This window comes from Falco peregrinus, chromosome 1 (assembly GCF_023634155.1).
Source record: "Falco peregrinus isolate bFalPer1 chromosome 1, bFalPer1.pri, whole genome shotgun sequence".
Classification (NCBI taxonomy): domain Eukaryota; kingdom Metazoa; phylum Chordata; class Aves; order Falconiformes; family Falconidae; genus Falco; species Falco peregrinus.
The window spans coordinates 103,641,787-103,657,487 of NC_073721.1; the positions used below are offsets into that span (position 1 = coordinate 103,641,787).

Here is a 15,701-nt window from a genome sequence, read left to right on the forward strand (position 1 = left end):
CACTGAAACACCTCCACAACCCGTTCCTCAGCCCCACTCTGGTATTCCTACTAAATGGATTTCTGGAGTATTCCTGTGCCTTGTCTTTCCAGTAATGGAGCGCTGACAGTAATTTTATATTCCAAACAGTTGTCTTAAAGCTTGAATACAAAGCTTTATCTCAAAACCATCCCCTAGATACAGAATAGTTAATCATCTTCTAACATATTCAGATTTCTAATACCTCTCTGAAGCTTATGATGGTTTTTACATCAGAACCACATTATAGAAAAACCAGCAGTCTAACAACATCCCGTGGGAGAAAAATCTCGTATCAGTTCTGAATTTTCCACATTTCACAGGCACTGAGTGTCCTCCTGTTTAATGCTATAAGCCTGAGCAATACTAAGCATATTCAGATTTCTTCTCCCAACATAAGTTTCTAGAGCACCATAACTATTCAAAATGCAGGAAAATCACAATTGTGCCAGAAGACGAGACTAAAAAACACTCACTCTAATTGCTGGTTGAGACCAAGTTTGTGTGGTTGTATCAAAAACATGAACATCATTATGCCATCCCCAGAATATCTGTCCTTCCTAAAAAAAGAAGTTAAAAAATTAAAAATAAGTATATTTTATTTTTTAAATCTTTGTGCTTATTAAAGGATGTAAATCCAGAAATGATCTATCAAAACAGAAAATAAACTAAAATACAGAATTTTCTTAAAAGACACATACGTTAATATTCTTAAATAATGATGCAGCAGCTCAGGTCTAGTTGAAGGTCAACAGCATTCAGGAATTTTAGGGCTGATGACATTTCTGAAAATGGGCTTTGGGCTCCAACATCAGTCACTGCAGTAGAAAACTCTACCTTCTAATTTTTAGGGTAGCATACTCAGGAATAAATAGATTGTATCAAGTAATACATTTCAATAAGTCACTATTTAACAGCTGATGTAAGGACCTATACTCCCTTAATGCATATCTACTTCTTACTATTTCCTGTCACTATATAATCAGTTTTCTTTCTGTTAACTGTAAGAAATCATAGGAAATTAGCTAATCCATGCATCGTGAAGTAACAGCATTCACTGCGGGTAACAAATTGAAGAAAAACTGAAAGTATTTGCCAGTTAGACTTGTGAAGCTATAAATTCCCTACCGTTACTTCAAGGAAACAAATTCTAAAATTTTCTGGGAGTTTCATATTTAAAATATGTCTTCAGATTTAAAATACTGCCTTTGTTTCTGCTTTGACAGCATTTTGTTTCATTGCACTCAAAGCCTAGCACCGGGTACTTGGAATAAGCTAAACACCCACCGCTCCCAACATGCAGTGTCTGAAATTTCAAACCTAATTTGAAGATTCTAATTTGCATTGCTGATGATGTTACAAATACAAGAAAAATCAGACAGATTTTCATACTTACTGAGTATAGTATAAAAGATCATGTTTTGACAATCAGAAAGGACAAAACACTCTGATTTGTGACAAATCTCTTACCCAAAACGCATCATGGACATCAAAACAATCACTCAGTTCATTATGCTTCCTACAGCCATAGCCACCAAAATATATTAGGCTAAAAGAATAACAACAAAAAATAAGTTTAGTTAGCTGTTTTGTGAATAACATTCTAATGAATAAGCTGCAATAATTTCAAATTTTGGTTTACCTATTGTACTATGAATCATATAAACAAAATATTTCCTATTGAACCTAATTACATAGCAAACCTTACCTAGATGAGGCAATAGTTAACACTCCTCAACAAGCCTGACAGAAATCCACACAAGCAAGGAAGGAGGTTCAAGATAACTCAAAGTCCCTACTCTCTATTCCTCCATCTACAAGCTTATTTATCAGTCAGATTTTAAGACATTAATCTCAAAACGACACATAACACACAAGACAGTGAAATGCCTATGCTTTTTCCAGATTTCCTACCCTTTTCTATTGAAACTCCTGTGCTCCTGCTACATTTGTTAGCCTTCTGTATACATCTTTTCACAACAAATGTTCCCAAGGTTCAGCCCACAGACTGCCTGTGACCCGCAAAGTCTTTCTCTAGCTTATAAAGAGATTCTTTCAACTAAGCACTACTGAACATATTGCATTGCAAGTATTGTTACACACCTCCCAGCCTAATATTCCACCCATGAAATGGCCATCCATAAGTAATGGTTCCTAAAGTTTTGTTTAACTTCAACATTTGAGGATATTTGGTATAGTTGTTAGTGATCTTGGGAGAAGGCAATTTAGGAAATGATGGGATGGTGAAGGTCATTCCAGACTGACATTCCTAGGGAAACAGAGTTAACTGAAAGCATTGTGCAATACACCAAGACATCCTGATCTGCAAATTCACAGCTCGTGAAATTTTAATGTATGCTTCTGAAAAGGTGCATAGCTTGTTCCCAAATACTTTCATTAAATGAAAAGGTTACACTCTGCCATCTAAAACAGGTAATTTTCTCAGTATGCAGATTATGATACTCTGAGTAGATTGTGTTGAATAATCTTGTATTAACAGCTAAGGAGAATTTGTTCAAATATTTGTAATTTCATATATCTTGCAGTTAAATTAGAATTACATAACCAAGATATAGTACTGAGAGGCATTATACACTTTATGCAAAACCTCTTTATATGTGGAGTCCAGAAACAGATAAATCATTTACATTATACAGTGTTCAACTGTGTATCACATTGCTACTTGCTTACAATAACTTCTATAAGAAATCACTGACACGTCACTTTCTTGTGACCACACACACCACAATATCTGGACACTTTCCGTAATAAACACAAAATCTCCAAGTATTTATTTTTAGCTAAGTATTTTTTCTAAATACACTGAGTAACTTTTACAACACAAATATCTAGGCTGACTTGGCTCTTGTAAAATTATCACTGAAATGCCTTTGCAATTGTCAGCATTTATATGCTATTAAAATCCTTGAAAACATACTAAATATATTTTATTTCAGGTAATAATTTAACGCTCATATAATGTAACAAAAAAGCAACGTAACTTTTATACTGATCTTTTAATGTGTTAAAATTAAAAATATAAGTAGTAAATGCATAATGACTTTTATCTAAAGTCTCAAAGCATTCCATAAACTTTCACTAAATTTCCAAACCCTCTTCTAAAATGGGTTTATACTTACCATTAATTCAGCTCACATGTGACAAAACTCTGGTAGAAAGTTGTTAGGAGAGTTACACAAACTCCCACAGCAAGTCAAGCTAAGATTAGAGTTTCATGAATCCCAAACCTGTGTGCTCTTCACTTTACAGTACTTCCTCTCTGCAGTTAACACATATTAAATATGCTTAATGCGTTACCTGTCCTTATACACCCAGCAGGAAAGCTTGTCACGTGGTGTAGGAGGTTGACCTTTAAAATTTGTAATTTTTTTCCACCTATAGGTTCCATTTTTTGTTCGCAAATTAACATAATACAGCTTAAAAGAAAAAAATTACAATATTTTCAGTATAAATTATGCCAAAGACTCCAGCACAAATCACCAACAAATAGAACAACCCACCACCCCCAGAATACACCACTCCTTCAAAAAAAAAAAAAAAAAGGAACTGACAGTGAAGCTTACAATATGTAGCAACATACAGGAAGAGTCCAATACACCACAAGAACACAGTTAAAAGTCTGAGAATTAGCAGCAAGTTTTCCTTGCCTTCACTCAGCTAGACGAGGAACAGTAATACGCTGCTCCTTTCAGAGTCAACTGAAGCCTGGCAAAAAACTTCTGCAAGACAAACAGCTCTCAGTTCAGTTCCACTGGCAGAACTGTCTACCTAACTTGCAAAAAAACTTACAAAAACCAGCAAGGCTTGGGAACCGAGTACTAAACTGAGATCTGATTACAGGGTCAATTTCAGTTATTTTCTAGTCAGGACTGAGCTCTGACTTCATTTACACTAAATGATAAAACAGCTCATTTCATCTACTTAGCCACTCCAGTCTTCAGTTACAAGGAAAACCGGTAGCTCTGTTTTAACTTTAATTATTACCTAAATACATACGAAAGGCGATCTCTATCAAAAAGCAAAAATAAAAGGGATATTCTGAGATCAATTACAATTATGGCTGCCAACATAGTTTTAAAAAAAGGCAACTGGAAAAGCACTGGCAGTTTTCAGCAATAAATACAGAAAGTTTCATAAGGTCTTACTCTTAAGATATGATTCAATGAAATATCCCAGAAAAATATATGGAGTTGAATATTAAAACAAAACCTGATTTTTTTGTCAGTTTAGAAGTATACTTTTTCTACTAAAATAAAGCCTTTCCTTAAATTTCTCCTTAATTCAAATGCAAAGTACACCAGAAAAAACAGAAAGGTCAGCATTAGTATTCATTCAAATACAATATGTTAGAAAAGAAAAGAATGCAATACCCGATTACTGTATCCTTTATCATCAAATCCACCAAAAATGTACAGCTTCCCATTAATGCTTGCCCCACAGCTTCCTGACATGGAGGTAGGTAACTCTCCTTCCATTAGGTGCATTGTCCTGCAATTTAGCACATACATTAAATCTTACAATGCTGCTTTCAAATTGCTAAAATTAACAAACCCAAGCCAGATGTATTAATAATTTTAGACTTAAAGCTAAAAATACAGTTTTAGCCACAACTAGCAGTAGAAACTACAGCTGATATATGAAGTCAGGCTCCTGTAGCTGAGAGGACTTTTATGTGAATACTGTGCATATGTTTATGAAGTGCCTCAATTTTCCTGGAGGTGAAGCCCGTATTAAGAGAGCAGAGCTGAAACATTCATTATTCAAAACCTGGAAATAGTATTAACTCCCAAAACTCCTGAAATGAGAACACAGTACTGCTGTTATTTTACAAATGGAAAACTGAGGCAGAAGTAGAAATAAAGGTCAGAGGTACTCACTAATTTTGGTACATAGTATGCCACTCCTAAAACTGCTTTTTGCACTGTATTTAGCGTAAGTTAAAAAAAAAAATCTTCAAAAATGCCAATTTTAGCAATGAGTTCTCTGTTCTTCAGCAGCAGCTGCAGTTCCTAGCCTTTTCCTTGCTAGTCTCACTTACAAACCAGTAACATCCTGGGATGTGATGTCACGCCATCTCAAGCACTATGGAACTATCTGATGAACCTCTGTTTCTAGCAAACTCACGAGGCTGAGCGTTAGGCAAAGACTATGCTTAGCATCACTACTCCACAATGAAAACAGCTCCCCTAGGATCTCAAATTCCTGCAGAAGATAGGGACCTGCACTTCCCTCTCATGTACACACACACAGAGGGCATGTGATTTGTTTAGGATTTCCACCTTGTTGCCACACCTTTGGTCATGGTCAAGTTAGCAGCTAAACCTCAGCCTGTCTGTGCTGGCACTCCAACTCCTTGCCCAAGCTTCCACCCCATGGTTTCTGGCTGAAGCTTTCTTCCTCTGCCATTCCTGTTCGTTTTTCTCAGCTCTCCACCTGATCTGAGTCTGCCCTCCAACTGGGTCCTTGGCCCAGTCTCCCTCTCAGTCATGGTCTCCCACCTTCAAAGCCTGCTTTACTTTTTATTCTGTCTGCTAGCTCTAATATCACCACACTTGTTGGCCCAGTCAAATCCATTCATTCCCTTCTTCATATCCACATTTAGATCAGATATTTTCATTGTCCATCACTGGTGGCTATACAGAAGAAAAGCATTCTTACAGCTTTGAGTTCTGATGCTTGACTTTACCCCAACCTAAAAGAACTGGAGGCAGCCATTAAAAGGAAAAGCTTTTTACATGGTAAATCACCAGATGTGAATGATGCACCTCCCTACTGAATACGGTGCTCAAGTCGCTGCTTCCAAGTACTTTTGTTCTGGCACCAGCACTGCCACAGGCCAGCCCTCCTTCCCCTCCTCTGCTCTTGCTCTCTCATTTTGCTTGTTCCTGTGTCATGCTGTGCACTCAGCTGTATGCGTACAACTGTTTGTGCTGTAAACTGAATGAGATCAAGAATGGATCCTGGTTAAAAATAACCCTGAAAAAAAAAGTTATATTTAACCCAGATCACTTTCCTGATCCAATTTCCCGTGTGACCATATAAACAGCTGTACCAGTACAAATGATACGGGGACATCATGGGTGAAAACCAAGGAGAGCATGAGGTTGCTTTAGCCAACCCTTTCACCAAAAGAAACATAACAAAATGCAGTCTCAGTGAGGGTACAATCTATAAAAAGGAAAGGAAGGAGAAAAGGAAAAAAAGACCATGGAGATGTGGAAATTCATACATACTCTAAGACACCTTCCTGATCTCCCCCTCCTCCCATTCTCCCTCTAAATTGTTCTGAATACAGGTATGCAAGAAATATATAAACAGGTGGGAGACTAGACAGACATCTGGCAGAAAAAACATATAAGCCCAGATGGATACTACTTTACCAGACTGAATGTAATCATTGTAATAAAAAACACCAGAAAGCTTTAAAAAAAGGCACTTTTAATCTCTTCCCACATACAATATGTAACCTGGCTTGTATCTGAAACAGTGTGGCCAGCAGGGCCAGGGCAGTGCCTGTCCCCTGTGCTGGGCACTGGTGCGGCCGCCCCTCGAACCCTGTGTGCAGCTCTGGGCCCCTCACGCCAAGAGGGACGCTGAGGGGCTGGAGCGTGTCCAGAGCCGGGCAGGGGCTGGGGAAGGGGCTGGGGCACAAGGCTGATGGGGGGCGGCTGGGGGGGTTTAGCCTGGAGAAAAGGAGGCTCAGGGGGGACCTTATTGCTCCCTACAGCTACCTGAAAGGAGGGTGTAGCAAGGTGGGGTCGGTCTGTTCTCCCAAGCAACAAGCGATAGAACAAGGCAACAGCCTCAAGTCGTGCCAGGACAGGTTCAGATTGGACATGAAGAAAAATTTCTTCACCAAAAGGGTTGTCAAGCACTGGCACAGGCTGCCCAGGGCGGTGGTGGAGGCACCATCCCTGGAGGTGTTTAAGAAACACATAGATGTGGTGCTTAGGGACATGGTTTAGTGGTGGGCTTGGCAGTGTTGGGTTAATGGTTGGGCTTGATGATCTTAAACCTCTTTTCCAACCTAAATAATTCTATGAATATAAAACGTAAATATTAGATTGCTAGTGACATGCAAGATCTGGTTAGTTATGAGTATTTATGCAAATACACTCTGAACAGAATTAAGTAATAACAAAACCCATATAATTGTAAATAGATCAAGAATCCAAATACCCAGTGTTTAAATATTCCTTTTAACACAGAAATTAATGGATGGAGAACTAAGCCAAAATAAATGCCCAAATAAAATGCACCTGTTTTAACAACACAGCCTTAAGCTGACCATTTCAAACACTCTCTTGAAAAAAACAATTGTACTAAAGGAATTAATGTATCTCCTAGAGTAAATTCATAAGTACACAGTCTGTTCTTCAGTCTTTATATTAAACATCCGCTATTTAAACTCCAAGGAACATGACCAATAACTCACATAACTGAAGTCTTTTCATCGCAGCTAACTAATCTATGCAAACATCAACTCTATGTATTAATGTAAATTATGCAACTTACCATAAGCCACTATCCATTTCATAGATCCAGAGCTCATCATTAGGCAGATAAACTTCATTTTCTTCAATTGACTAAAACCAAGAAAAATTTCACAAATGTTAAATCAATTATGCATTATACACCATACATTTTAAAATTAAATACCAAGTCATGTCACTTAGCAACACAGAATAATCTTAAGGAGATAACCTACCAAAGCAGTTTTATTGCTTTGATCACTACAGTTTTAAACAGGCAGCTCAATAATGCTAATATCTTACATTTTATACTAGAAGTTCAAAAAAATACGTTTTTCATTTTTTGAAGCTATTAAAAGCACAGTGCTAGGTGTTTCCTGATGTCATTGAGCTTTGTTATTAATAGCATCTTAAATCACTCATTTTAAGGTGTGAGGTTTATTAAAAATTAAGTTTGGTGGGGAGAGAAGCGTTACAATAATCAAAAAACAATACTAATACAATAGCCTATTTGTAAAAATAAGAAAAGAGCGCAGGTGAACAATCAAGTCATTAGGAAACATACACAACTGCTACTAACAAGTAGCACAACAGTACCATAACATGAACATGGATTTTAATAAAACAAGAATCTTAAAAGAGACGGTTAAAGATGCTTCCATCCTCAATGAAAATGCAAAAGCAAGTATTTTTTCAGTCGCTGATGTGATCATTTGCAGGAGCGGGCTGGAAACTAGGACCATGCGTGGCAATCAGTTAGCTGAGGGGAATGTGCTCGAGCTTGTCTAGACAACAATTAACATGATACAGAGCATAGGGGAGTGGGGGACGGATGGCGCCAAGGAAAGGTAACACCTTGCTGTTAATTGATGGTAGTTAACCACCAATCGGGGATTGCCTAGGATGCAGTGCTTAGCTTCAAGAACCAATCTGTTTAAAACGCGCAGCTTCTGAAAGTGTATATAAACTCGTGCTTCTGTACAATAAATTGGCATTTGCTTGCATCAAGCTACGTCCCGTCTCTTCATTCGCCGCAATCATTCTGAGCAAATTTGCTGTATCCGTTATCCTTCATACCTCCACAAATCAAAGACAAGGATCAAAGTACTAATGCTGTTCTTTTTTCTGCATCTTCCAGGACAAAAAAGTTCTCCTTCCCCTGGATTTTTTTCCTCATTCCTAACTCCTTTTTATCTTTTCCAGAAACTGAAATTTTGCCATGCTGTGTAGCTGGGTAAAGAACTGAACAACTAAACAAAGTTAGAAAAAAGTATTTATTTTAAAAATAAGGAACTTAATTCCTCTGGCCCACTCACTAAAGGGGCGGATTTACCAACTTAATGTTTTGCCAAGAAAGATGTATAACAACATAAACCTCCTGAATTAAAACTCATTATCTTTTGGTTTGGAAGTTACTTTTAATTAGGAGGCAATTCTTAGCATATGGGGAAAATATAGACAACAGTGTAACCAAAAAGCACAAAAAGAACAGTTACTTGCAGTGACGGAAGGAACTCGAAAGAACAAAATGTCAAATATAAAAGAGCTTAACCTATGACATAACATGGAGAAAAATAATTCCTCAGTGGAAGACAGATCTGTAAAGACTCCCAAACAGAAGCTTTGCAAGAAAGAAAAATAATTTGGGAAATAATTATGAGGAAGAATAACAAACAGAAGAAGGAAGCCCAAAAGACTGCAACTGCAGCACTGGATTGAGTAACAATTACACCATTAATTATTGTCTTAGCATTATAAAGAAATGAAAGACAGAGAGAATAAGCAGCCAGAGTCAGTAAAAGAAAAAAAAAACACAATCAAAATTAATGTGAGGAAAAGAAGTTAAATACAAAACCAAAATTTACTTATTAACAATTTTGTTACTGATATTGATTACTTGCCTTTAAAAGACATTTTATTATTACCTTCTCGATTTGAAAGGTGCCAACCAGGCACATACACACTACATTTGGTACAGTTTATCCTGCCAGGTACCTTTCACAAGGTAAGCTCTGCTCTTACAAGCAGCTTGCAGCCTTCACAAAATGCTGAAGTCTACTCAATTTAATCTAGATATGTCAGCGGTCAGAGGCTGAGCATTTGCTACAGAACCAACTCTGAGCAAATATGCTGATGCCAAAAATAAGTTAGCTAGGCGGCAGTCCACCATTACATATAAAATGTAAAAAAGTAAAATGATTCACCCATGTAAAGTGCTGCTTAAAGAGTAACAATGATTTTCATAGTACTCTCCACAAACCAGTATGTAAATCTACTAAAAACGCTTGTAGAGATGTTCTGCTAAACTTAACACATTGTCCACTCTGACTGTGCCATGAACCCAGGATTCTTTATTAGAAAACCTTTGAAAACACTGTGCTAGCCAGTACAACCTCGGTTTCTAAAAACCAAAGCATAAAGTATTACCAATCACTTAGATGTTGCACAGTTATACAGTGTATTATGGAGCTTAGAGCCAGAAAAGGACACTGAATCTTCCTGTACATCACAGATGACTCACATTATTTAAATATTTGCTTATTCTAAAGGTGGCTAACTTCTTGACACTACAAAATACATATTCAAATCTCTATGTGACTTGCAGCCACAAGAAACACTACCTACCAAAGACCTGCAAAGGAAAGAAAAGCAGTGGGAACAGTTTACAGGCTCCTCAGAGAGCTCCTCAACTTCATTACAGTCGGTATTGGGCAAGCCTGGCCACACAACATCTAGAGAAGGCCTGCCAGGGTAACCCAGGCAGTGAAAGCCAGCTGCCCTGGCTGCCTGCCGCAGCAGGGGTTTGTTTTCCAGTATGCGGTATCTGTTCATATTTTCAGTATTTTGGTTGTCACCAGCAGCACAAACCTTTCCATGTCACACAGATCGAGTTCAGGAGCAGAGCAACTCCTCAAATTCCATGAGCTGCCCAGCTCTATGCCTCTGGACTAAAAAGTCCAACACTTTTAGTTATTAAAAAAAAAACAACAACCCAAAAAAAACGAAAAAAACCCACCAAAACCATTCCCAACTTCCAGAAAGTGAACTATAATGTGCTTCAAGAAGAGGCAACTAGTACCTGAGAACCCTAGAAATGTCCTTCCCCCTGCTACTGCACACACGCGCAACATATAATTTCCAAGTTTAAATCCAAGAGGCCTCAAATAGAATTCTTTGGTTGAGTACCAAAGAACAAGCTTTGCACATTTGAAAGTTTACCTTAGCCCATGAAAAATACAGACGGACGAACATGGAGTACAATAGTAGAAACACAGTTTCAAGACCAGGAATAATACCAAGCACAACTACTTTCACATTTTAGAGCCAACACGCACAAATATTGTGGATAAAGTGAACTGGCTGTATTTAATGTAGTTTAATGTTCGTAGCTCCCTTCTGGACTGAATTCATGCAAAGCTAAGAGTCCCAAAGATTCACACATGCCAGAAGTAGAAGTGATCTTTCAAGTGGAAAAAAGCAGATGTGTTTTTAGTCCATCACTAGCTTGTTTTTGAAGTAACAAAACTACTTTCTGAGGGAGGAAGATACACGGTACCTAACATACAACTACTAATCAGTAAAAAATGCAGGGACTCAGGAACAAGAACACGAATTATGTACAGACACAAATTACAGCCGTCACCCCCCAGAGGAAGGGAGATGACAGCAGCACTCCCAGCGCACAGCTGCCGCACGTCTATATGAAAGGGGAAGCAAACCGGCTCTACCAGCCCCTTCCCCAACGCATGCTCCGTGATGGAGGCACCTGAACACAGATTAGGAGACGGCCACGGGCGCCAGCGCTGAGGCACCTACACTCAGAGAAGGGGCCAGCCAGATGAGAGGGGCGCTCTCCCTCCCTTCGCGCCCTTCTCTTCAGCGCAACCGCCGCTCCCGCCGCCGCCGCCATTTAAAACGGCCGCCCCTGCAGGACGCGCGGCCCCGGCAGCCAATCAGCGCTCGCGCTGAGGAAAACAGCGCTCCGCTCCCGGCCCGCCGAGGGGCCGCGCCGGCTGAGGGGGGCGGTTGGGGGCGATGTGGGGCCCGGCCATGCGGCGGGGGAGCGCCCGCCGCCTCCGCTCCGCTCCCCCGGGGCTCCTCGGGCCGGCTCCCCCGGGCGGCAGCGCGCCGCCCCGCTGCACCGCTTCTCGCGTCCCCACTCGGCTTTCCTCCCGTCCTCGCCCCCAGCGCCCTCCGGCCGCCTCCTCCCGCCTTACCACGTATCCTCCCCACACATAGAGAAAGTTCCCGTCCACCACGGCGCAGTGGCCGCTCCGCTCCTCGGCCACGCAGAACTGCTCCGCGGAGTCTGCCGCCATCTTAGGAGGAGGAGGAGGAGGAAGCAGCAGCTCGCCTGCCTGAGTGTTCGCGTCCCGCCACCGCCTCCTCCGGGAGAGGCTGCGGCTCTCTGCCCGTCGCTCCCCTCAGGCGGACGGGAAGCGAAGAGGGTCCAAAGTGTGGGGCGTCACCTTCCCCTCGGCGCCGGGGCTGTGGCTTCCCCGCGGCTCCGCGCGGCGGGCGGGCGCCCTCCCGCTGCCCCCCGGCGCTGCAGCCGGGCCGGGCTGAGGGGGTCGCGGCGGCGGGCGTGTGGGTGCGCCTCGCTGGATTTGGCCTTGGAACAGCGCGTGGAAGGGGCCCTGTCAGCGTGGGCGCAGGCTCCTGCCCTGGGCCAGGACGCAGCCTCGGCCCGGTGAGGCGTGTGGAAAGTTGCGGTGCGACACCGAAGGCCTGATAAACCATGCAGAAGCCTGTGAATAAAGAGCGTAAGGGGAGGAAAAAAGCAGCAAGGATACCTAAGCACAAATCCAGTGCGAGGATGGAAGATTTGGGTCTCAAGATGGGAGGTAGTTTAAGACAACCGCAGCAGATTGCTGTCTCTCTGAAGGTGAGAGGAGTTATGCACCTGCCAGAAATACCAGCTATGAAACAGTAGCTGATATTACTTGAAACAATTGTATAAGAGTTCAAATTACTGACCCTAGAGAGAAAGATCCTGTGAGTGCTGTGTAACCTACAGCCTAGAAGCAGCCAAAGCAAGAAGCTACGTGCTGTGTGTGGTGGAGTTGCTTGAGGAGAATACCAGAGGTGCTCTGCAGGGCCTTGTGCATTTGGGCCAGTGCTGAGCTAGAGGTAACTAACAGAATAAAGATGATGTTGGGATCTCAGTGAGTCACGTGCCATCAGGTCCCAAGCTACACATTTTTCACTTATTTGAGAGATCTCAACTCCCTGTGATCCCCACTACTGTACAGTCTTTCCTGTGTGTTGGCCTGCCCTTTAAACAGCAGGCTAGGAAAAGCAGTAGCCTCTTATGCTGCCCTTCCACCTCTTACATTGTTAGATCAACAACCCAGTGTATTCCAGCTGGACAGTGGACACAGCTGGAGTGAACGGAATTCAAAATAAAACAGATACAGTTCTTCAGAAAGTGTAGTAGAGCTTGTGAGAAACAAGCACTTTACCATATTGTAAAAGAACACTGAAAAGTATTTGTAAAGATTTTCTTGTGAAAGTGGGACATACACTTCTTCTGTTGGATCTAGGAGGGAAAACATGAATTATTCCTGTCAATAACTGCTAATATTAAAATGAAGAAATGTGATGATGGTTAAAACGCAGGAATAAGCATTTGGAAGAGTTAAGAAAAACATGGGTAACAGGCAAGTGATCTGTGTGTCAGGTAGAGCTACAGTGTGATGTCTCAGGAAGAAGCTTATGAGGTGTGCAGTCATCAGCCCGTGGTTTTGCTGGTGGAGCAGTGACAGACATGAAAATGAGATATTTGTCATGCTTGGTGTAACAATACAATTTACCTTCGGCATGAGGTAGATGTGCTATCTGACCATAAACCATTAGGCTGTCTCAGCTGGCGCTTGACTCTAAGGCCACAAGTGCTGCGACCATGGCACCGTGATGTTCCACAAAGCCATGGCAGTGGGCAGAGACAAAGAGCTGGACATGGCTTCCAGAGCTCAAGACAGATGGCTCAGTGTAACAGAAGTCTACAGCTCATGCTGGAATACTTTTATATCTCTGGTGGGAGGCTCCAGGCAACCTAACAGAACCCCAAATACAACAGGATGCTGTAGGAGTATGCTTTATATTCCTGGTTTGGTCATACCTTAAAAAAAAATTAGTTTCTTTTTAGATGAGGGGTATATTCCTTTTGCAGGTGCGTCTTCCTTTGTCAGGTGAGACATGAGCTGAATGTCAAAATCAGATTTTCTTGAAATGAGAATAAGCAGTAATCTTAGCAAATACAAGAACTTATGTAAGGATTGGGTTCATAATTTGCACCTAGCTGCATGCCTGAGATGAAAAGTGGATCATATTTCCTGCCAAAATAGCTGAGACCTGTCAGATGGTAGTGTTTCGTCTAAAGAGAGTAGATACAGCTTCACCCATTAGCTTGGTCCCAGGTGAGGAGTGATTATAAATTATGCAGTTGAGAATGGACTGTAGAAAACAGGCTGATATTTTTTATCTGTCTTTATATCACTACAATCTTTTGATCAAGGAACTTTCTTTCAGAGTTGCTTTGTGAGCCTTCTGTGGAATAAAGCTGTACTTTGAGGAACAGGGTTCGGAGTGTTTGAACAGAATGTCATGCATTTTTCATCTGGAGAGAAGGCAGCTCTCCCACAAGACTGGAACTGTGTGATGCGGAGGGTGTTTGTCGTATTTATTGTCCCAGTGGGATGCACCCCTGAGTGCTGAGGGAGCTGGCAGATGTTATTGCTAAGCCACTCATCATCATCTTTGAAAGGTCATGGAGGACAGGAGAGGTGCCTGAGAACTGGACCTAAGCCAATGTCACTCCAGTCTTCAAAAAGGGCAAGGAGGAAGACCCAGGAAACTACAGGCCGGTTGGCCTCACCTCCATCCATGGAAAGCTGATGGAACAGCTCATCCTGGAGGTCATCTCTTAAGCATGTGGAAGAGAAGAAGGTTATCAGGAATAGTCAACATGGAGTCACCAAGGGGAAATCATGCCTGACCAACCTCACAGGCTTCTCTGATGGAATGACTGGCTGGGTAGATGAGGGGAGAGCAGTGGATGTTGTCTACCTTGACCTCAGCAAGGCTTTTGACACTGTCGCCCGTAACATCCTCATAGGTAAGCTCAGGAAGGGTGGGTTTGATGAGTGAAGACATTGAGACGGACTGAGAACTGGCTGAATGGCAGAGCTCAGAGGGCTGTGATCAGCAATGCAGAGTCTAGCTGGTGTTCCCCAGGGGCCAGTACTGGGTCCAGTCCTGTTCAGCCTATTTGTAAGTGACCTGGATGAAGGGACAGAGTGTGCCCTCAGCAGGTCTGATGATGATACAAACTGAGAGGAGCGGCTGATACCCCAGAAGTCTACATTGCCATTCAGCGAGACTTGGTTATGCTGCAGAGCTGGGCAGAGAGGAGCCTGATGAAGTTCAATAAGGGCAAGTGTCAGGTCCTGCACCTGGGGAGAAGCAACCCCCTGCACCAGTACAGGCTGGGACTGGCCTGCTGGAAGGCAGCTCTGCGGAGAAGAACCTGGGAGTGCTGGTAGGCAGCAAGTTGCCCATGGGCCAGCTGTGTGCCTGTGTGGCAAAGGGGCCAATAGGATCCTGGGGTGCGTGAGAAGGAGCATGGCCAGCAGGTTGAGGGAGGTGATTCTCCCCCTCTGCTCTGCCCTGGTGAGGCACATCTGCAGTGCTGTGCCCAGTGCTGGGCTCCCTGGTTCCAGGGAGACAGGGAACTGCTGGAGAGGGGCCAGCGGAGGGCTGCACAGATGATGAGGGGACCGGGGCATCTTCCCTGTGAGGACAGACAGAGCACTGGGCCTGTTCAGCCTGGAGAAGGCTGAGAGGGATCTTATCAATGTTTACAAATATCTTAAGGGTGAGTGTCAAGAGGACGGGGCCAGGCTCTTTTCAGCGGTGCCCAGTGACAGGACAAGGGGCAACGGGCACACGCTGCAACACGGGGACTTCCACCTGAACGTGAGGAGAAACGTCTTTACCGTGAGGGTGCTGGAGCGCTGGGACAGGCTGCCCAGAGAAGCGGTGGGGTCTCCTGCTCTGGAGACATCCACACCCGCCTGGACATGGCTCTGCAGCCCGCTCTGGGAGACCCTGCTTGAGCAGGGGGTTGGACTCCAGTCCCTTCCAACCCCGACCATTCTGTGATTCTTGGTCATGCTTTATACCAGGACT

General features: G+C 42.5%; 1 protein-coding gene across 1 annotated transcript in view; it reads right to left on the reverse strand.

Moving 5' to 3' along the window:
• The window catches only part of KLHDC1 (kelch domain containing 1), a 31,515-nt gene extending 19,351 nt beyond the window's left edge, over positions 1-12,164 (reverse strand). Inside the window, exons 1-6 of the mRNA XM_005231582.4 lie at positions 11,729-12,164; positions 7,555-7,625; positions 4,410-4,527; positions 3,337-3,455; positions 1,489-1,567; positions 495-578 (exon numbers count right to left, since the gene is read on the reverse strand). Of these exons, the coding sequence (XP_005231639.1) occupies positions 495-578; positions 1,489-1,567; positions 3,337-3,455; positions 4,410-4,527; positions 7,555-7,625; positions 11,729-11,830 (573 nt within the window). The 5' untranslated portion in view covers positions 11,831-12,164. The remainder of the gene's footprint in view (positions 1-494; positions 579-1,488; positions 1,568-3,336; positions 3,456-4,409; positions 4,528-7,554; positions 7,626-11,728) is intronic.
• Positions 12,165-15,701: the final 3,537 nt, after the last annotated feature.